General features: G+C 37.1%; 1 protein-coding gene across 1 annotated transcript in view; it reads left to right on the top strand.

Annotated features, from left to right (window-relative positions):
- Window positions 1-439: 439 nt before the first annotated feature.
- The window catches only part of yjefn3 (YjeF N-terminal domain containing 3), a 38871-nt gene continuing 15389 nt past the window's right edge, over window positions 440-23921 (top strand). Inside the window, exon 1 of the mRNA XM_016485165.1 lies at window positions 440-587. Within this exon, the coding sequence (XP_016340651.1) occupies window positions 529-587 (59 nt within the window). The 5' untranslated portion in view covers window positions 440-528. The remainder of the gene's footprint in view (window positions 588-23921) is intronic.

Here is a 23921-nt window from a genome sequence, read left to right as displayed (position 1 = left end):
AATGAGCCAATTCGTGCATATTTATAATAGGATTAAGCACTTTAACAAGTTACACTGTTTGTTTTATATGTAAGCAGCATCACAATTTACATGAATTAGTCTTACATTGTTCTCTAAAATCATTTTAAATGGTCAAACCTTGAATATTAATACCTCACTGCATGAATATATGCATGACCAGTAGTATTGCATAAATAATGAACCAAAGCAGCACCATGATGAATAAGCGTTTGAATTGAAATAGACATATTCACACTCTCGTACTGAGGATGCTACATCTGAAAGTGATGCGGTTCATGCTTGACTGAGCTCTCCAGCATCAGGGGTGCTCAGCCAATCAGATGGCACTCCCGGTGTCTCCCTGCCTCTTAATTGGCTGACACTTCCTGCAAGAGTAGCTGATCTACGCGTGGAGCCTGGGTTTATCAGCCAGTAAACCAGTAGACAGAAGCAGGGCACACAGTAAGAAAAGAAAGAGCAATAAGAGGGTGACTATTGCTAGAGATAAGTGCAGCTGAATCAATCAAGATGAACCACAGCTCCAATGAGAAAGAACCTGAGACAATAGAGCCACTGCGTTATCTCAGGTATGCTTTTTTCTTCTTTTTTTATTTTTCATAATGTGACTAAATTGGACATACAGAACCTTTTAAGACAGGTTTGTGTTTAAATGCATCTTAATAGGGATCCCAGTAAGGGTGAGTAATATTTCCACAATCCTTTCAGTCTAACTTTTACGTAAATGTGATTTGTGACACAGAAGGATGGATGTAATATCCCTGGCTGTCTAAAGAAAATGCATCTAACTTAATTTCCTCCCAGCTTTCCTGTTTACAAAAAAAAAAGACACATTGATTATGATCAACGTGCTTTAATAACTTGAAAATGTGGCTTGTAAGCAAACAGATGGAAGGAACAGTCCACTTCAGCTCTCTCTACAGCAGGTTGTTGGTGATTTAGGCATGTCGACAAAGGTGATGTGACATTTTAGCTGCTGGACGTTGTGATGGCAACATCATGGCCAGCGATTTGCTCTTTAAGCAAGCGGGAGGTCGCCTGTTTCCTGAGCGGAGTGAAATATGGCATGTTAGAATTGCTTTCTAAAGCATTATCAGAATATAAAAGTGTCAGTATAATCTAACATCTGACAAATTGCCTCATATTCCTTGTGAGGTTTAGATATAGCAGATGTAGCCGGAGAATATATTTAAAAAAATGACACAGAACAAATGGTGTTTTGATCAGAAGCCTGAGCGGCACGAGGTTTGCTTTCCATACTGGGCTTTCCTGGCAAGAGAGGCCCTTGAAGCTCTTCACACCAGCCCACGGCGTTTAAATACGGTGGTCGGCAAGAGACGAGGCAAATTATACACTTTAAGGGAGGATGGAATAATAGGATTTAAGGATCTGAGGTTTAACGGCGTGGATTCAGGGGAGATTAATGTTCCTACTGTAACTTAAAACCCTCATAGCTAATAATGGTTTTGCGTGGAAACCACATATTGTGAATGCAAACAATTGGCTTTTCTATTATAATAATAAAAAAAATAAAAAAAACAGATTGATTTGTGGATTCGTACTGTGTATCTTGGGATTTGTACGTGTTAATGGCCCCTGTGTCCTTTTATTGACGTCAGGTATTGACGCCGAAACCAAGATGGACAACACTGGGTTAGAAAAATTGGATTTTAGAATCGACGGGATCTTTTTTCATCGACCGCCGTTCAAAACTAGCATTTTAATGAAATATTTTTGCAAGCTACATACAGTATCCACTCATTTCAAAGCAGATTTCTTGTGAATGGGCGAGGCTTCTGAATCATTAGCTGTAAATAACTAAAAGAATAACAAAGTGCAATAAATGGTATAACTGCCAAGTTTGCAAAGTCAAGCAGCATAACAGACATAACAGTTAACAGTTTTGTACAGCTAAGACAACTGGAAGCCTCACACATTCAAGTTAAAGATGTCTTGCAATAAAAATAAAACTAATGTTTTTGGCATTACATCTCAGGTTAGTCACTAGTCAAGGGCTAGCATGCACCAATGACATCATTTTCTGTTTCAAAATGATAAGTCATATGCCAGATGATTGGCTCAAAAACAGGACAGATTTCAAACTGTCTACTTTCGAGGGTTCCTGCACTAACCTGGCATCTCACATTCAGATAAAAAGGAATGTTAACGACTAGTTTTCCTCACATATCCCTGTTGAAAAAAAAACAGCATATGCTGGTTAGGTATGTTTTGAAGCATGGCTGCTGGTTTGAGCTGGTTTAAGCTGGTCCTTAGCTGGTCATGAGCTGGTTTACGCTGGTCGTGTGCTGGTCCTAAACTTGTCCTGAGCAGGAGCTAGTTGCTTAGGACCAACCTAGGACCAGCACATGACCAGCTAAGGACCAGCTTAAACCAGCTCATGACCAGCTAAGGACCAGCTTAAACCAGCTAAGGACCAGCTCATGACCAGCTAAGGACCAGCTTAAACCAGTTCAAACCAGCAGACATGCTTCAAAACATACCTAACCAGCATATGCTGTTTTTTTCAACTGGGATATGTTAAATTTGTCGTTTCTTCTTTATTCAGAATTGCACGCATTTTCGACCCAACAGTTGCAACACATGAAGAAAAAAGTTGCTGAATAAGAGTTAGCAGGTGTTATTATGGTGTGGAAGTTCTACCTGATTGCACATCCGCCCTGTTGTTGTACTTCGCAGCTCTGTTTCGTTTCTGCTGGGCGTTGGGGTTTATTTATAGGCCAAGACTCCAAATGCAATAACAGAGCAGCCTGCATGATTTGTGGTTTGTTACCAGGCAATGCATTACTTCTAATGGTGGTACCCATTAAAGTTAGATTATGGAGGTGAAATCTCAATTTACTCAGTTTGTCAAGAATGCAACAGAGGTGTGTGCGCTTTTGCTAGGTGTTGCGGGGTTGTGATACAGGTGCGATTGGCTGAATATCTTCAGTCAGTTCAATAGGGATATTTGCTCACCCTTTTGGGTCCTCATGTATTGATGTCTAATGATCCATCAATTTACAAGATCATAGAGGTGTCCACGGTCAATGTTCTCAGCTGGTCAAGCTAAATACTGTCACACACCATCTGTCTGTTCAGCTTTGATGCCAGAAATTGTCTGATGTGCCATCAATCCAGATCTATCAAATGTGATCCAGCTAGACACTCTAAAGCCCACGTGAGCACAATTATTCAAAGTAACCACTGGGCCACGACTCAGGCCAGAGACAAAGAGCCAAAAATCTTCTTAAATGTATTAAATGGATAATTGATAACTCAAATTGAAACTGTTTATAACCCCTGTAAGGCTGGTTGAAACTATAGAATTTGGAAAAACAGCATACTTTACAAAAAAAAAAAGTGAGAAATAGTAATATTAGTATGATAGTATACTATTCAAAATTCAAAATATAGGTTAGACATTTTGTCAAATTATATGTTGTTAAAGCATTTTTAATTAAATGATACTCTATATGAGAAACTAAAACTGCCAGTAGGTGGCGATAAATGTCTTAATGAGGAAGTCAATGACTGAGTCATTAATTTATTCGATTTGTTCAAACTGCGGATTCGTTCAGTAATGAAGTAAATGGCTCTCTTTATGAAAGGATCATTGAATCATTGGTTCACCCGATTCATTTAAAACACATGAATTCATTCATAAACGAAGCACAGCAAGCGTTTTGCTCGCAGACACACAAGGCACAACGGTTCTATTGTGGCTTTATCCACTTTATTTTTCAACGCAGAAGTAAGCCATTTTCTGTGAATGTGCGAGACTTCCAGTTCATTAGCCACTGTAGAGAAATAACGATAAGAATAGCAAAGTGCAGTAAACGGTAAAACTGTTTGCACTACAAACCAGTGTGCTCAATTAAAAAAATACTTTAAAATAATATGGTAAGACATATCAGTTTGCCATATCAAGCAGCAAAACGAGCTGTTGTACATCTAAAAATAGCTAGAGCGGCCAATTTTATTTTTCTTCAACTTTTGCCGCGCCCGCTGTTACAGGAAAAAGGTGGATATTGGCACAACTGAGCCAAAACAGACAAGACTGTTTAAAATTTGACACAATATTAACTTCTTATTTATTGAACTGTTGTGTAAATCAGTATCACATTTGCACTCGTGCTATTCGGGACAAAAAGCACTTGTATGATATTGCACTCGTTGCCTGTATGATATTGTTTAACTATGAGACCAAAAAATTTGTGCCCCAATATTGGGCAATACCTATTTTTTTCGCAAACTAATCAAAACCTGCGTTGTAACGGTCACTTAGTTTCCATTTCAACTGGATAGCCCCACCCACACTGAGGCTTGACGTAGATTCAACGACGAACAGAGAGACTGGGCATTTGTTATCGGAAATTATATGTAAAATCCATAAAATTCTAGGAAAATCATAAAACAAACGCCCTCTACTGAAGCACCACGGAAGTCAGGAAAATGTGAGGTGTGTTCTTAATTTTACGCTTCCATCAACCATCAACTTCTCTCTGCACAAACAGAGTTGACACAGAAATAGCTAGTCAGTTGAATGGCGTCGCGCTTCGTATGTGGTGCGGTGGACTTGGTGACGTCACCCGAAAAGGATAGTCGTTTCAGAACCGAGCAAGTTATTCATATTTATAAAAGAGTATGAAAACAAACCTTGTTTTTCTGTCGAATAATGTACAGTGAATCGTCCACAATAAGACCAGATGTATTGAAAGTAAATACAGTCTATTTTGATTTCAAGTTGACTAGTTCAAGATAAAATGATTCATAAATGCGAATGCCTCAGAGCAGAGTTAAATACATCCATTTCTTGTTTATTAAGACACTGAAAGGGCAGAGTGGCAGATAAAGTGCTTGTTATTCTCTTTTGGGAGCAGGATTTTAATGTTCGTTTTTTATTTCAGCCCCTTTGCTTATCCATCCGAGAGCTAGTTCACCAGAGTCAGCTCATTTAGAGCCCCATTTACTGAGCTATAAAGAGGATGAATAGAAGTATACATCTCAGGCAAAATGACTAGGTACAGTAAAACACAACCACTTTAGTTTTACTAATTTTGACTAGCCACTTTCGCAGTTTGTTTGTGAAATCAAAGCTCTATTATAGATCATAGCTTATTATATGTTAATCAGGCCCAAATCTCTCCATATCACATTAATTTAGCAGTAAAGATTGGTTGATTTTTCCTCATCTGTGTATTCTTCAGTCAAGGCGTTGAATGAGACTGACAGTATTTATTTTTCTCCCTTTGACGCATATAATCAGTTTCATCACTGCTTGCGGTTGGGGCTGTGAAGCGGGGAGGCTGTTGGATAAGATTGACAGTGTTTCGTTTTTCTCCCCCTGATGTGTTTAATGAGTGTCTTCACTGCCAAGCTGCTGCGTAACGAAGTGCCTCTATTTCTGATAGACTGGGTGAGATGTTGGAGATGGGGTAGGTGGGTTTGTTTACGAGGAAAGCACCTTTGTCCATGCAGGCTCGTGATCCTCAACAAGTAACTGGGAAATGGAGCTTGATTGAGATGTTCTTGAGTCACTTTCCTCCACTTCTGTCCTTTACATCTCTGCTTTATTTTGAAATTTGTTTCATTTTTGCTTCATAAACATTCTCACTTTCCTCCACTTCTGTCCTTTACATCTCTGCTTTATTTTGAAATTTGTTTCATTTTTGCTTCATAAACATAAACAAAAAGATCTTGCAAGAATGCCCTACATTTCATTGATCTCTTTAAATGCCATGTTTTACTCAGAAATACGCCAGATTACAGACGCGAAGTGTGTTTAGAAAGGAATTTCATGTTAAGACCTTTTCCTTTGTGCTTTTTCTCCTGAAAACTAGTCCACATTCCGGCAGGGTAAGAGAACTAGAAGGGGGGTATGGGTAATTTTGGGACTCGAGAGGTAATCACGCAGGAAACGCATCAGGTATGTGATGTATAATCGGTGAGGCGTGATGCTTGGATTACAGAATGGAGTGGGGAATCATCAACTGTTAAAAGAATCGATAGGAGCTATTTTCATGAGCACATGGTACAATTTCCATTAGCGGAGAACAGCTGCGAGTCAAGGACTGATATATGGCCAAGTCACCATAGAAACAGTGGGACTGCAACATATTCCTATGAAGTCAACATACATTTTTGACAGCATGGCAGATTCTGAGAGAATGGGGGATGAGAAAGGAACAGTTGACCAGTCACGAACTGAGCGAATGTGAATATGTGCTTGAGCTCTATTAATTATATGTTGAATTTCGTCAGATAGAACGAAGTCCCGCAGCCTCATCCAGATTAAACATCCGGACTGTTCTGCTCCAGCTCAAGTTCTTTGTAAAGTTTGACGGATGTGGATGGCCAACATTTTAGCTGTTTTCTACCGCCATGCTTGTCTCAAATTGTCCCTTTTTGTTTTGCCAGAGACAGTGTAATTGGGTTCACCGTCTCGCTCGGTTGGGCTTATTACAAAGCCATTATGCTCTGGCAAAAGCTGACAGTCTAGAAACCCGAAGTTATAATTTGGCCCATGTCCTCTGCGTACATACTTGGTTTATAGCTCGTAAATGTTGTTTTTGTTGTAATGCTTAGTCTACATTTATTATGTTATCTAATTTAATAAATTCAGCTGTGGGTCATTCTCAGGATAAGGGGTATGAAAATTTCAGGATTTTGGGAGACCATATGCACAATTTTATTAGCTTTAAAGGAACAGTTCACCCAAAAATGAAATTTCTGTCATTAATTACTCACCCTCATGTCGTTCCAAACCCGTAAGAGTAACCGTAAGGCCTTCGTTCACCTCTTAGAACACAAATTAAGATATTTTTGATGAAATCTGACCCTCCATAGACAGGAAGGAAATCTACCACAGGCAAGAAAAGTAGAAAGGACATTGTTAAAATAGTCTATGTGACATCAGTGGTTCGTAATTTTATGAAGCTACGAGAATACTTTTTGTGCGCAGGAACAGGAACATTAATTAATTAATGACAGCATGTTTTTTATTTTTGGGTGAACTATCCCTTTAATTAAAGGCAGGGTAGGTGATTTGGTTAAAAAACTTTTTTTTTGTTATGCTGGTTGAAAGTCTCATTCACATCCCGATAGCAATCACTAAGTTAAGTGGTCTAAATGTATTTATATGTATTTATATTGTTTGTGGAAGGCGTAGGACCATAAATTCTTCATCCAATCATATCTCTCGGTCCGAGGACTATGACAGGCTACCTGCCTGTCAACATATGTATTTGCATACTTCTCCGCACAGACATGATATGTCATCAGCCTGGTCCATTACTCTATTGCAGACAGAGCGAGAATGGAAGGCATTATTATTGCAATATTATGAGCTTTGTAGTGTAATGTTTTCTCACCAGTGAATGAGACATGAGGTAATCTGACAGCATTGCATTCAACCGTCTACCAACCCTGTCTCTCATTGTGTCGCTGGTTAGTCTCTGGTCTGGCTTTTCGCATTCATGTGTTTTGGAGGAGCTCTCGGCTTTGGAGAGTGATTTGCAGGGAGGGTGGGATCTTATGATTTAAAAGCTAGCTTGCTATTGCCAGCTTCTCTGAAATCACCTACCCTACATTTAAGTGACAAAAAACATTAGTCACTTTTACATTTTTAATTCTAGTGACCTTCCAGCATCACTTGTGTCACTTCACTGCCATTCACAGATCTTCTCCTGTGGCCTAATGGGATAGTAAAATGTCCATTGTTTGCACACTTCAAAATCTTGCCAGAAAAGTAGGTAATCCGAATACTTTTCACCTATGGTTTCATTCATCATTTAGGAATGCTTATGAACTGCTTATACTGTTTGTTGCCTATAAGGAAAATATGTGATTTCGAATGCAGCCATAGTACTGTTTGTTTGAGAGTCCTAACTAGCCTGATGTAGCAACTGTTGCTCAAACAATGGCGTGAGTCTGAGGCGGACTGTCTGTTTGTCCGATAAATGGCAGATGGGGGAGTGTCAAGTCAGTATTTAGTAATTATTTTTTTAATTTTTGAAGTTACATAATCGCTTTTGTCACTTCAGACAAAACAAAGTACCTGTTGCCTTTTTTGGTATGTCTTAAGTAATTCCTCTGTTTACCTCCATTAATTCTGCCTCTAGGGTTTCTGGGAACAGACCATTCCCATTACAACAAATTATGTTGAATTTACCATTGAAAACAGTTCATCTGTGAAAAGACGAAAAGTGCTGTTGGGTTAACACATGTCTGCTTGTCTTATTAAGTGTGTTTTTTCTAATGTCAGAACAAAAAGGCTTTTAGAGGAGAAATCACTGACCTTTACCAAGCATTTAAAGCTCATCATCTGCATTTTTTTTTTATGTGAATCAGCCAAAGGCAGCTTGCTGTCTTGTGATCTGAATGACCGTGACTGAGGGTGAAAGGAGACCTGCTCTCGAGGCCACTAGTGGTCTGCTGATTTATCATTAGCGCTCTTGCTAATCACAGTCAACAATCAACATGTGGCGGCCTTCGGCAGCCCTGGTGTTGGGAGGAATATATTTATTTGACCCTGCTGGAGGTCTAGAAACAGATTGATCTATTCATCACCGCTGACCGGTGCAGCACCACACAGAAGCATTTAATGTTGCACTTTGGTTGTAGTAAAGAACACTTAAAAGTAAAATAAAAAGGAGAAATTAATGTGCTCAAACCACAACATTTCAGAAACGTTGTGGAGCTAGTTTTAAAAGGTCAATATAACAAATTTCTACTACAGAAACCAGACTGAACTGCTGGTGCAGTAAGTATAAAGAAAAATACATTCTGTCTAACACCTAAAACATAAGTCGCTACCTTAAACTTTTAAGTACAATCAACTTAGCTGTTTAAGTGAATTCAACTTAAATTACATTGAACTGGCTTAAAATAATGATTTGAACCTTGTACAACTTATAAAATAAAGTAAAGAATTGTTTAACTTATTTTGATGAGTTAAAGGCAGGGTAGGTGATTTGGTTCAAAAACATTTCTGTTATGCTGGTTGAATGTCTCTTCACATCCCGATAGCAATCAATAATTAAGTGGTCTAAATGTATTTATATGTATTTATATTGTCTGTGGAAGGCGTAGGACCATAAATTCGGTCCGAACATTATGATAGGCTGTCCTGCCTGCCTGTCAAATATGTTTTTGCATACCTCTGCGCACCCATGTTTGCGCAGACATGATATGATTCCAGTGAGAATGGAAGGCGCTATTATTGTAATATTATGCGCTTTGTACTGTACTGTTTTCTCAGCAGTGAATGAGACATGAGGTAATCTGATAGAGTTGCATTCAACCCTCCACCAACACTGTCTCTCATCGTGTCACAGGTTAGTCTCTGGTCTGCCTGTGCGCACTCATGTGTTTTGGAGGAGGCGTGGCTTTGCTGCTTTCAAAGCTAACTTGCTATCGCTAGCCTTTCCGAAAACGACTCTCCTACCTTTAAAGTAATGTAAAAACACATGTTGTCCTAACTTATTGGTCATATAATTTATTTTTTTTATGTAAAAATGAACAAAGCTTATAAAGAGACTTTTTTATTGTTAGTGTTATTATTAAACTTTAAATAAAATACTAAACGTTTACATCATGCCTGTTCTTTTTCTTTGCTTGCTTTGTGCATCAAACAGAAGCATTTAACATTGAATTTTAATTGTAGTAAACCACACTTAAAAGTAAAATTGAATGTAATCAACAGAAAATATTTTAGAAACATTGTAGAAGTAGCCTTCAAATGTAATATAATATATTTTTACTTAAAAAAACTAGACTGAACTTTAGCTACATTTTGAGAAAATATACATTTTGGCAATTTTACGATGTTTGTGGGACTTTTTTTTTTTTTACTGTAAAACTGTTTTGTACTGTTGTTTAAAATAACACTAACAAGTCTCTTTGTAAGCTTTGTTTACAAAGAGAAATGTTAGTTATTTTTCAACCTAAATAAATCGCTACACAAACGTTTGCATTACACTTTTTTTTTTCCGGTGCTTTGTGCATTACACAGAAGAATTTAATGTTGAATTTTGGTTGTAGTAAACCCCACTTAAACATAAAATGTAAAAAAACAGAAAAATATTTCAGAAACATTGTGGAGGTAGCTTTAAAATGTTAATATAACATATTTTTACTATGAAAACCAGACTGCAGCTATGTATTGAGGAAATAAATAGAGCCTGACTAATTTACAACATTTGTGGAACTTTTTTTTTTTTCTAACATTATAGCTCAAAACTAAGCTTTTTTTTTTTTTATTGTTGTTGGTTTTATTTTTTAAACCTAAATAAAACACTACACAAACTTTGCATGCCCTTTTTTGTTGCTTTGCGCATCACACAGAAGCATTAAACATAGTATTTTGGTTGTAATAAACCTCACTTTAAAGTAAAAATTACAAGTTGGATGTATTAATGAGGTCCATAAAATGTTTTTACTGTCTACAACATTGTGAAAATCTGTCGTATTAATCCGTTAGGATAATAGCATCATTTAAAAAAAAAAAAAGTGTTTTTACAACGTAGTTGTACTAGCTGACCATGCTGACTAAAATCAGCAACATGCAAAACCAGGAAGAAAAACTGAAAACATGAAAACTGGAAGGTGTCTGCGATAGTAGTAATATCCATTGCTGTTTGTGTTAATTACGGCAGGTTTGGGCAGCAAAATCTTGGCGCCTGGCTTGCTTGTGCTCTCCCACACAACACACATTTTCCATAATGTCTCTCCTCAGTGATGTTCAAGCAAAGACAGAACACGAGGAACATAGCAGGGATTTGCCAGCCCCGGCAGCCATTTTTAACTCATCTCTGTGTAAAAATTCCAGTTTTAGGCAAAATGTACTCATTGTTCTTGAATGAGCCAACAGCTACATCTTGTTTTCTCTTTATTAGAGGCCTCTGAAAAAACACTTTTTTAGCTTTATTTGATTATTAAATTTGATATTAATGTTACATAGGGCACCTGAAAGAATAATAATGCTTTCCCACCTCCTTTCTTTTATTCATTCATTGTCAGTCTCCCACTGATATCATCGTTTCTCGGTTTTAGTCATATCCTTTCTATTCTGTCTGGAAGATTTTGCTTCTCTGTCTGTAGGATTTGATTTTCTCTTCAATTATGCATGTTTTTTTTCTATTCCCGTCCTAGTTAGAGGTGTTGTTAATTATTTTTAATCACCATTCCTCACTGCAAAGTATATCAGTGCAGCTCTCTGTTAATTTGAAATGCTGCAAATTAAAATCTCTTGGGCACGTCTGGAAATGAAGGTGCCAGTCTAAATATCCAAACTGTTTCTATAAAGTATGTATCTGGCATTAGGTTTCACAAGACAAAGATGAGATTGGATCATGCCTCTTTTGATCTGGCTTAATGCAAGATGTCAAGATATTAGTGATTAGCAGTGTTATTTTAGTATTATAGGGCCCTATGATTTCTGGAAAACGTGGATGGAATTGCAGAATCCAGTCATAAAAATGGAATTTACTGTGTGGAATATCACTGAATTTGCCAAAATTTGGATGGATACATCAAAAGTAGGTCAGTACAGTTAAATCAAAACATGATATGGACTAGTGTTAATATTAAGTGGCAAAAATACTATTTAAATATGAATTATTTATGTTCAGCATGTCTCTGTGTGAATGAATGGTGCAGACGCACGGTTTCATTTACTACACGCTGAAATGCGCGTGATGCTTGCGGTGTTTTCAGCCTCTGCCGCCTCAATAAATGAGTACATGAACACATGAACATGATCTCTAGAACTGCTGTTTCTTTTGAGAAAATCGTCGTCATATCATATAGCCTACAAACGGAAACTTCAAGGTCTTCAGAGCAACCTGTCAAAATAAAAGTTTTGGTTTAACTTGAAGAAACTGTGACAAGAAATATATTGTTTAATGTAATGATTGTACTAATACTACTAATAAAATTATTATTAAAACATTATTTTTGAGAAATATTTACCAGAATTTATTTAGCAGGAAAATGTAAATGCACAGTATTTCTGATTTTAAAAACTAAATCAATTAATTAGAGATGCTTTTGATTATTACAATTAAACGAAAACATTAAAATCCAGAAAAATTAAAACAGAAAAAAAAACAAAAAAATAATAATTGATTTCATATGGCCCTAGTATTATTTATATACTATTATGGTATTTATAAATATTTTAAATCAGCTTTTATTTTTATATTTTTTGGTTTTATTTTTATTTTATTTTATTTTTAGTAATTTTAAGTCCTTTTGTCATTTTCAGTTTTAGTTTTAGTATTTTTACATCTTTCCTATATGTTATCCATACAGGAATAATAATAATAATAATATATATATATTAAATTAAATAAATAAATTATTATAAATTATATTTTAAAATTGTATTTGGTAAAATGTTATTGTTGATATTATGTAATATTACTATTAGGCCTATATATAATTTTTTTTTTTAATTTAAGATTACCTTTGTCCTCCATCTCCATCTTTTTGTTTACTATAGGCTGATTTATGAGTATCCATGCTTAGGTTAACTGACTGCTTAGTGTTATTGTATTCTTTGTATTTTTATTTGTTTGTTTTGTAATTGTAGTGGTAGTGCTTTGTAGATTTAAAATGGCATACTTTATTTCATATTCTCATATTGACTTCAATTGTCTTCATCTAAATGCCCTCCCCAGGATGACATCCTAGTAACAGTGCTGGTTTAATCTCCATTAAAGATGTCTATAAAAGTTATGAATTGGACTCAGGGCGCACGATGCAATCAGATGATGGAATATGAATGCGGGCTTGTTTTCCTTTGAGAAGCTCTCAACAGGGGAACATCAGAATGCCAGACAGGAGGAACAAAGCTTTTATTCAGCACGGCTTTGTAGTGTACTTGTTTCCTGTTTGAAAGGCTTCAGAATAGGTAAACAAGCTATGAAACTGTCTAAACCGAGATGTTTTATCACGTTTTTCTTGATGGAAATTCAAATGGCAAATTGTGAACATCTGAGCACACAATCTCCATGTGCCATATGGCGGTATCACCATAATAAAGCTGGAGTATGTTGTTGACAGTTCTCAACATGACTTATTTTCAGGATAAATTGTGATTCTCAGAGCAGCCAGATGAGGACATGGACCCCTGCCTTCATGCTCTGGCATAGTCACAATGTAGTTTATGGATGTCCTGGGCAAATGGAAGAGGAGAGAACAAGGATAGGCCGCCTGAGAGAGAATCTCAGAGGACGCACTTTCATTGGCTCGTGTTGACAGGCCGGGTCAGGACAGGAGCGACGCTATTGGTCAGGATGATTGATAACAATTGTTGATCCATATTCCAGTGAGTAACACCTCAAGAGAGACACTTTAATAGGTTAAGAGACACTTTGTCAGTGCATAAAACACACACAGGCAGTTTATTTACAAGTCTGCCTTGTAAAATATTTAAATAAATCCTCAAAAACATGTCCAGGTCATATTTGTCCTCAAAATCAATTTTAGGGCCATATAGGACTTTTTGTCCCCCCTTTTTGTTTGGCACTATGATCTACTATAAAATATATAAATATATAATATTAGCACAGGATATATAATTAATATATGATAAATTCTTTTCTATTGCATAGTGGCATTTGTTGTATTTTATGATAATAAAATCAAAAAACAATTACTATAAAAATTACTTTTATTATTTTTACGATATTACAGTGAAACAAATACTCTAATTAGGGGAAAATGTTTAATTGTCTTGAAAATAATGTCCCAATGCAAAAAAAAAAGTAATTATACAAAAAAGAATTGATTTTTCTTCATGCAAAATTTCTCATTTTCTTTCTTTGGATTTTGGGGTGAAATGTGAGCTGGACATGTTTTCGTGACACTCATATCATATTATATTGCTACTTGAGATATTTTGCATTGTAATGACACATTTGTTGTTTGAGCGAGCCTGTGGAAAGAGCATATTAGTATCACTGCATAAATAGCAATGGCAGATTGGGGTCAGTTATAATACATTGGCTTGCTTAGCTTGTCATGTATCTGCGATTTCCTTGAGGAAACACTTGAGGTCTGTGCGAAAACGCAGAAGCTGCTCCTGCTGTCCTTTATTTATGTTCTACAGTCTATTCAGACCACTGTGTTCCAGTTCATTTTTCGTTAAATAAAACCAGTGAACATCCCCTTGAGAATATGAAAGGCAGCATCCTAATGAAGATATACTGCATATTTCTTTAGAATGAATTTGTGCTGCTTCACTCCCAGGAAAATAATTAAGCAATGTAATCTAATACACTCTCATGTGTCACAATAATACTTACGAGATTACGAATTGTGCAACTTCACTAGTATTATAAAACACTTTTTTGGTTCATGTTTGGGTTGTATGTTTTAGTATGAAATGCTTTTTTCAAATAGTATGAATTATCTTTTGCATGATTTCTTACAATTTTGCCATCTCTTGTGAATTATGACTTCTCATAAGAGCAAGTCAGACTAACCTTGCGGGGAAAACAATTGGTTGGGTATAGATTTGAGTTGTGTGTTTTTCGTACATTTTTTTGGTGCAATTTCTTATGATTTTGCCTTCTCATACAAATTATGACTTCTAAAGAGACTAAGCAAATCTTTGGTTAGATTTAGTTTGTATGTTTTAGTTGTACATTTGTTCGTACGATGTTTCCATCTCGTACAAATTATAACTTGTCATGAGATAAGTTACTAAAAATTTTTTTTTTTTTTTTTTTTGGTTAGATTTAGGTTTGGGTTGTCATAGTTCTTCTGTATAATTTCTTACGATTTCACCATCTCGTACGATTTATGACTTTTTATAAGACTAAGACTAACTTGCGAAAAAACAAAACATTTCTTTGGTTGGGTTTAGATTTGGATTGTACATTTTTGTGTGATTTCTTATGATTTCGCCATCTCATACGAATAATGACTTCTAAGGAGACCAAGTTAGACTAAGTTATTTTTGCCATCTCGTATGAATTATGAATTCTCATGAGAAGTTACTAATTTTATTTATTTTTTGTTAGATTTAGGTTTGTGTTGTCATATATGTTTTTCTGTATGATTTCTTATGATTCATACAATTTATGACTTCTCATAAGGCTAAGTTAGACTAACACATTTGTTTGGTTAGGTTTAGATTTAGGTTGTATGTTTTTTTTCCCATACTTTTTTTAGAGCGATTTCTTGCTATTTCCCCATCTCATATGAATTATGACTTCTAATGAGACTACGTTACAACATTTTTTTGGTTAGGTTTAGATTGTATGTTTTAGTCATACATTTTTTTTGTACAATTTTGCCATCTCATACGAATGATGACTTTTCATGAGATGAGAAGTTACAAAAAAATTCAATTTTATTTTTTACATTTATTTTTAGATTTAAAAATAAGGGTTGGTAAAATTTTAGGTTTGGGTTGTCATATGCTTTTAGATTTAGGTTTAGGTTGTCATTTTTTCAGTATGATTTCTTACGATTTCACCATCTTGTTAGATTTATGACCACTCATAAGACTAGACTGTTATGCCGAGTTCACACTGCACGTTTTTAGCCCGATTTTTCACTCGCCAACAGGTTTTGCGAAATCGCCGACAAATGCCCGAAATCGGAGGCAAATCGGTGCTCGTTCACGCGAGTGACAATCACGCAGTGTGAATTATCAAAGACGCGATCTGAGGGAATCGCCGACAGGTCGCCGACGCCCGTTAAATATTTGGCATGCTAAATATCTGGAGCTGGCGGCGATTCACAATCAGGCAGTGTGCAATGATTTCTGACTGAAAACTACATCGGCGATGACCTACAGCCAATGAGAGACCAAGATACAGGGCAGAGGGAAGTTTGGGGAGGAGTTATAGACCAGAATATCAGTATTTTAATAGATATATGAACAGTTATATCATACAGAAACAAGCACAAACATTTTACTTGACCAGCCACAACATCAGCATAACAGTTAGCCTACTGCAAAATTATTTACCTTCAACTCTCTTTGCAGAACACCCAAACCCTGTTCCCTGCATCTCCCTCCTGCATAATCCGTTTTTCATTTTCTCCTTTTAGCTGGAAATCAGCTCACAGACAATTTGCGGGCTATATATATATATATATTTTAATAATTAGTCTTGCTCGAGAACTCCGGTCTGACGCACGCGGTTTCTCGCGTTATTTCCTTATCACTTCTCGCGTGTTTTGTTGTGAAACGTAGTTTGCGACCAGACAGAGCTGTCGGCGATTCTTCCTATTGTGAAGTCATGCAGTGTGAAACCCCGTCGCTGATCCATCGTGCAATGTGAACACAGCAGCGACTGACTGCTACCCCAGATAGTCACGCAGTGTGAAAACAACGGCGATCCGACGACTTTGAAAATCGTGCAGTGTGAACTCGGCATTAGACTAGACTAAGTTCGTTTTTTTCTGATGATTTTACCATCTCGTATGAATTATGACTTCTCATGGTTAGGTTTAAGTTTGGGTTGTATGTATTCGTCATACTTATTACCAGGCACATGCACAGGTAGGGCTCAACCTGTGCAGAGCACATGCCCTTTTTGCCTTTATACTCCGAAGTGCCCTTTTTTTTGGTGATGGTGTTTTTTTTTCCTTCAATAAATCAATGATATTGGTCACCCTTTACATCTGTCTGTCTGCTTTACAAATATTTAGCTAATGAAAGGTATTAAAGAGCTTGTGACCTCATAACTCTACCCCCTCTATCTTGACTAAATGAACTGAAGTTCCACAGCAGCTGAACTAGGTCTGCAAGGGTAAATAAAGATCTTGTTGTTTGAATAAGTACAGCGTTTTCTTTACGCAAGAAACACTACGTCTATAAAGGCTCATAATTTATGTATTTGAAACTAGACCTAAGAAACCCTATATATATATATATATATATGTTATTAAAGTTATTAAAAGTGAATAAATCTAAAGCTTTTGAGACTATTATTTTGTGTTATTTCATTTCGGGGGAGGGGGGGGGGGGGCCCTTTTTCAGTTTCAGCACATGCCCCTCAAAAGGTCTGTGCACGGCCCTGCTTATTACCTACGCTTTCATAACATTTCATACAAATTGTGACTTCATTAGAGTAACAAATGTTTTTGGTTAGATTTAAATTTAAGGTTGTATGTTCTAGGCATAGCCTATATTTTTCTCATATAATTTCTTAAGATTTCACCATCTTCTCATAAGATGACTAAGATATTAGTTATCAATTGCTCCTTGCTTCACACAAAATCTTACCGGCCACATACTCTGTTCTGGAAGGCCACAATCACCGAAAAGCAGTCAGCGTGAAACTTAATTCATATTCTAAGCATATTTGTCATTAGATTACACTCCAAAATGCTAAAAGATAACACCCTAACCTTAAGTTGTACTGATTCCACAATTAATTCATGTGATATGATTCAGTGTTTTCACACTGCATACATCCTGCGTTACTCCAGATGGCTGTCACAGTTATTTTATTGCCTTAAATTAGCCCGTTAAATTGCACTTCAAAAATAATCACAGGGCATTTTATTTCACCATATCTATGGCTAAACACATCTGTTACTAACGCTGCATATTCACTTTCTTCCTTTGCTGTGGAACTCCAGTTCAGCCATGCGGCGGTTTTAATTGGGCCTGAAGGATTGTACCTGCATTCCTATTTTCAGTCTCTCTCTCTTCCCTACATCCTTCAACCTGTCTGCGGGCACCGTCGGTTCGGCGACCTGACTTGCTCCGTTACCATGGTTTCCTCCACTTGCACAGTCTCCTGTGGTCCTCTCGCTATATCTAGCTAAGCACGGTTACTTGAGAAACTGCCAGCTGGCAGAGGCCATAATTACATAAGCACATGACTGTCGAAAAAGTTCCACTTTGATGTAATGCTGCTGAAGGGAACTAATGGATTTAAGCCATGAATTGTGGTTGCTAATCACATTTCATGGTCTCTCCATCTTTGGCAAGCTGAACTGCTGCTCTGTCCTTCATTGTCTGGTCTACTTGAACTAAACGGCCAGTGTTAAAACGCAACATCCCTCGACGGAACTTTCATTCGAGATCGTATTTTACAGCGGGTGTTTGAGTAGAGCTTCCAAATGAAGTTCTCCTGAAGTCGCTCCCCGGTGCCAAATGCAGTCCATCAAAATCAAGCCTCCGTGTCACCAAAAAAACGCTGCCATGGTGACGGGCAGCCGTCCCGGAGCTGACTGGCTGCCGAACAGGCCCGTTCATGAAGAGGTCCATGCGCTGCACGCTCTCCACCAGATTCCCAGAGCTCCAAAAATGGAACGGTTGATGTATTATTGTCATTTTGGAAGGGAAGTCGAGCTGCCTCAGCAATGGGTTTCAAAATCGAGTTAACAAGCCCATCTGAAGTGTTGTGGAGATTAGTTTATGGGTCAGCGATAGGACTTGAGACGATGCCTATGACCCGTTTATCGATTTTTCCCAGAGAAATGGCTGAAACGTGATCCTTTCTAAGGCATTAAAGTAGCTCCTTGCTTTCATGCTTTCAAAAAATGATTTAAGCTCTGATGTAGCCTGCTGTTGTTTACCGGTTCATCTGGCCAGATGAAAGTCATTGTGCAGTGAGCTGGCCAGCTGGGCCGAGGCCTGATACCATTTTCAGGTGTGCCTGGTCTTCTGGATCCCTTACACTCCAGCGGAAATGCATGAGGGAGGAATTATGGGTCAAAGATTTGGTCTTGGACCAAAGGGGAGGTAAGCATTTGATAATGCAGAAGTGGGGAGGATGATACCTACAATATGGATGTCATTACATTACTGGCAAGAACTTATTTATCATAATTCTCCTGCGTTATGGAACATTAGTCCTGTAATTCCTGTCAGATCATTGTCGCTTTGGCCTTCCTCTCACCAGTCCAAGCACCGTAGCCATAAATCCAGCACTGTGGATCTTAATCTCTGAAAACGTTCTTTCCGATGCTCAAGGCCAAGATGATGACGCCCTACTAGACCTGCTGTAACCATCTGCTCTTCTTGAACATTGATAATAATGAAGAGCTTCTTGAAGAGCATTGTCAGTTTTTATAGTATTTAAAGTTTTAGTCATAGTTTTTGCCTTTTGACAAAAATACCCTTAGAATTCAGTCAGTATAACATGAACGCTCCTAAAATAACATTATGATTACGCTATTGTACTGTCAACACATATTCGTGGCTAAATTGTGATTTCCTGTTTTCGACCCACTGACAGTTAAATTTAGAGGTGGACCTTCATGCTTTCTTTTTTTTTTTAAATTGTACATTACAAACAAATCACAATGTACTAATTTATACGAAATCGCCACCATGTAAAATAGTTACATTTTATCGTGAGAATGGGTTTGTAATGTTGTGAATTCTTCATGCTTTTGTTTTTTGTTTTGGCGCATTGCTAGACAAAGAGCGTATTCATGACATGATATTCTGACCAGCACATACCTCAAGTTCACGTGTGCGTTTTGCATTATTTTGTTCATTTAAATTGTAATATTAAGTTTATGTCTTGTACACTGTAAAAAATTTTCACCCCTTTCAACTTAAAAACTTAAGTTTTGTGGCTGCCTTAAAATTTTAAGTTAAATCAACTTAAAAGTACAAGTCATTTCAACTCACTAATTTAAATCTTGCCTAGTGCTGAATTGTTTTATTGAAGTTCATTTGACTTTACAATATTTGCTGTTTCAACTTAAGTTCAAAAATTTTAACATGAATGATGTTCTTTGTTTGTGCAAAAAACACATTTTACCGTTTTATTTTCTAAAAATATTGATCTGCCACACACGCTCATAAGAGCATCATGACGCATGTATGTTGTGTTCACTCTAGAGTTAACATTGTAGCATGAACAAGCTTTGAATAATATTTTATTGTAAATAAAGTGGTAAATAATAAATGTTTTTGGACAAACAAAGCACGTGCATTGCTTTTTTGGTACAGAAGTGCAAAACTTACCCCTCATCCAGTCTCAGACTCACAGACAAAAAATGCCTGTAAATTGAAAAAAAAAACAAAAACTATTTTGTAGGGAGAACTGGTGACGATTAGTTCATGCGTCGTAGAAAACAGCTCGGGCGTCTACCTCAAGTTAACTTCTATTACCCTAGCTTGAATGGTTGATAAAAAAACTAAATAATAAATTTAAACGCGTTACTCAGTAACGAATACCAACTCAAACGCACGAAAACAATGACAGAGCATAACTAATTCTGCTCTATTCTGCTAAAATGAACAATAATCTCCCAAAAATCATGTTACACAGGCATTCACTCACCTCATCCACGTTGAATATGCTCCTTCGCGCGCAGCCCAACGGACAGCTTCCTCAAGTTCATGAGTTGTTCGTCTGAAATTCCTCCGCGGTTTAGTTAGTTCGCTGTATAGTCTGCCCGTGTCTCCTTGTTTGATGTTGCATTGCGATGTCTTTACTTATTAAACATGAGTCTAATGTCTAGATTTGCTGATTTTTTTTTTCTTGGAAAGGACTCTGATATTAAATTCATGTACTACCGGTAATTTGACTCCTGCGCATGAATCCATATTCAGAGATTTGGCCGGTTAGTGCCAATAAGCTACAATTTAAAATGTTAAGTTCACTGAACTAAATTGGGCTCCTTGAATTTCAGTAACATTAAACTGACTTTAAAAATCAAGTTGAATCTAGTATAACTTATAAAAAAAAGCTGAAATTGCTTAAATAATATTTATGAGTTAAAGTAACTTAAAAACATAAGTTGTCATGGCTTTTTCATCATATCATTTTTGACAGTGTACATATCATATTGAACTCACATTTTGGGTGAGTTTATGTGGCTTAGGTAGCCTGCTAGCAAAGCGCTTCAACTTAAAGATGTTCATTCATTGTTTGACTTCAGTTCGTGCAATTCAAGTGGGGCCTGACACTGTTGACTATGAGTGGATTATTTGAAATATTCCTATTCTTTCTAGATTTTTAGTTTTCTTCAAGAAAAAAAAAAAACATTGTTAGCACACTGTCAGTCAATGCTTTACAATGTTGGTTGTTCTTATCATACTTTTTGTCAATATGTTGTAATTAAAAATGTAAAAAGAATGATACACATTTTTCCTGTTATCGCTGGTGATTTACGTCAATAATTTCATTGATGACAAAAGCTAAAAGGAAAGTTAATGGTGTGTTCACACCAAAAGCGAATTTAATTATTTGTGCGAGTAGATTACATACAAAGTCAAAGACGCGAATAGACGCAAATTCACATCGGGCCATGTGATTGCCGCAAATGCGGGGTATTCACCCGAAATGAAATATTTGAAGTTGAAACAGTTCAACTCAAGCAGGAACTTCGCATAAGACATTGTCGCCCAAGCCAATCAGTGAAGAGCTTACTGACACATCCAGTTTGACAAATCCGGTCGTATCAGAAAATGGAGGAGAGCACGAGAGTTATTCTTGTGAGTGACGCAAAAAACAGCTTGCGAGTAAAGCTTTCTACACACTGCACAATTTTAGCAATCCTATAAGATCATTACAAATCACACTGTGTGACATGGATCTAATAAACTTGGGTACGACATGTATGCAGACTGTATGATGATGGACGCAAGTTACTATTAAAGAATAAAACATCTTTAGCATGCGATATAGTAAACAAAAAGAGCATGACTAAGTACAGTTTGGCAGTTGTACTATTCATGTTTGCTGGAAAGAGGAAGTTAAAAGAGCTTGAGGTAAGCAGTTTTAAGTTTTAGCGCCACTGATTAATACGCCATTTCATGTCACATTTTTATTGGCTGGTCAGTAAATGTGCTGTGGAAGTAAACACACTGAGATGATCATGCTGAATTTCTGACACTGTCAGAAAATGATCGCAGGCTATCTTTGGTCGCAAGACCGTGACAACTGCTGTCTTTGAGCCTCTCTCACTGTACGGCATAGGACCACCGTTTAGGAGCCACAATCAAAGAAATCGCCACGATTGTTTTACGATTCCAATCTTTCGTCTAGGACAGCCGAAAATCATGCAGTGTGTATAAGGCTTTAGATAACAGCTCCAACCATTAAACACACCTGAACAAGCTCACCAAGGCCTTCAGGATTACTAGAACTTCCAAGCAGGTGAGTTGGAGATGGTTGGAGCTAAACTCTGCAGGACTGTGGCCCTCCTGGAACTGAGTTTGAGAGCACTGGTTTAGATGGACAATTCAGGGTTGCCAAGTCCACGAATTGTAACGATGATGATACAGAATAAAGGAATGTTTTACATTTTGTTATAGGAAGGGTAACTGGTAGAAAATCTTTGAGCTCCTGTGAGCTCCTTAATGACCTTTATAACCTATACAGTGATTTACATGTTAAAAGTGTGTGTATTGCACAACAGTGATTGTAAAAATACAGTAGGTATGGAAGTGGCATGTTTTGAGTTTTGATAATTCGGCTAGGTTCATACGGCTAGTTTTCACTGGTCATTGGGCTAGTTTGGTTACTCAGATCTGGCAATTCTGCACTGAGCCGTTATCTTACTGTGCAGCCAACGCAGGTTATAGAGGTTCCCTCAGGGCAATGAGTTGGTAAAATGGTGATTTATCTTTTCTATTATACAGTCTGTTGTGTTTTTTGCACTTAGCAGTCAAGGCCCGGAAATGTGTTTGGAAAGGTCTGGGTGGGTATAAGGGCAGAGATGAATAGAGGAAGTGGCTCTGAAATACAGTGTTTATGAGTGGATAAATGCAAGGCAACATGGAAAAATGTGAAGAGCAGATGGCATGTTCTGGCATTTGTTTATTACTTTAATACATAGTTCGTCGAACACGGATAGGCTCAGGAAAGACATACCTCTTTGGATGTTAACAGAAGACACGTTAAATATGTTCTCATCGTAAAATAACACTTCCCTGCTCGATTAATGTCAAACGCAGGCTAATCTTAGAATAAGAGTGTCACGTTTGATGCATATTTCATCTCCTCTCTAAACATATGTCAGGCAAGCCAGGCTCCTCGCTGCCAAGAACTGTGAAGTTGTTCCAGAACGCTGGTGTCAGCTTTATCCCACTGTTCTTCGGCTCTGAAATTACCTTTGGAAAGCGACATGTCCGCTGACTCAGACACAATTACACTAGGTGTCATCACTGCTCACCATATCTGCTCTTTTCAGCTCACCTTTTCCTTTTCTCTACATCTACCTCACCGTTCTCTCCACTTTTGTGATACTTTTTGATTAAAATTGTATTTTTGATTCATCGCCCTCACATGGCAGAAATTTTAAATATCTCCAAGGACCATTTTGTTTTGTTTTTCTCATTACTTCCAAATCATTTGTGATATTCCAGATTTGATTGGGGTGGTCCAGCATTAGTCTGGGTCGAATAGGGCCACCCTGTCCCTTATGTGGACATCGCCCTAGAGTGAGCTGTGTGCTGGTCCCTGCTGACCATTCCTCCACTCCAATGCCTCAGACTGGCTTTTATGTCATTAACGAGCAGGAAATCGAGACACTCATTAGGGAGGAATCAGCAAGGGCTTGAGCGTTTAGAACGTTTAGAAGTTTTAGAAGTTTTTAATTGCTTTAAGAGTAACACAAGAGTTTAACTCCTGGACCTTCAACATCATTAATGTTGTTTTTCACTTCTTTTTCCATGAATCATTCAAGGCAGTTTAAATTTCAGTTTGAGTAACATCTGTACTTGCTGACTGGGATTACAGTCTTGAGATTGCTATAAGAGTCCTTCTATAATTGTGATGGCAGATGCTGTCGGTCACTTTTAGATGTCAAAACAATCAGGGCTGTCATCGTTAACTAAAACTAAAATAAATGTTAACTGAAATACAGCTAGATATTACATTTTATACATACATATATATATGTGTGTGTGTGTGTGTGTGTGTATGTATATATCATATACTGTAAGAAAATAATTATAATATATA

This window comes from Sinocyclocheilus anshuiensis, unplaced genomic scaffold, assembly GCF_001515605.1.
Source record: "Sinocyclocheilus anshuiensis isolate Anshui unplaced genomic scaffold, SAMN03320099.WGS_v1.1 scaffold305, whole genome shotgun sequence".
Classification (NCBI taxonomy): Eukaryota; Metazoa; Chordata; class Actinopteri; order Cypriniformes; family Cyprinidae; genus Sinocyclocheilus; species Sinocyclocheilus anshuiensis.
The sequence above is the reverse complement of the archived record's forward strand: the minus strand, read 5'-3'. Positions and strand labels throughout refer to the sequence as shown.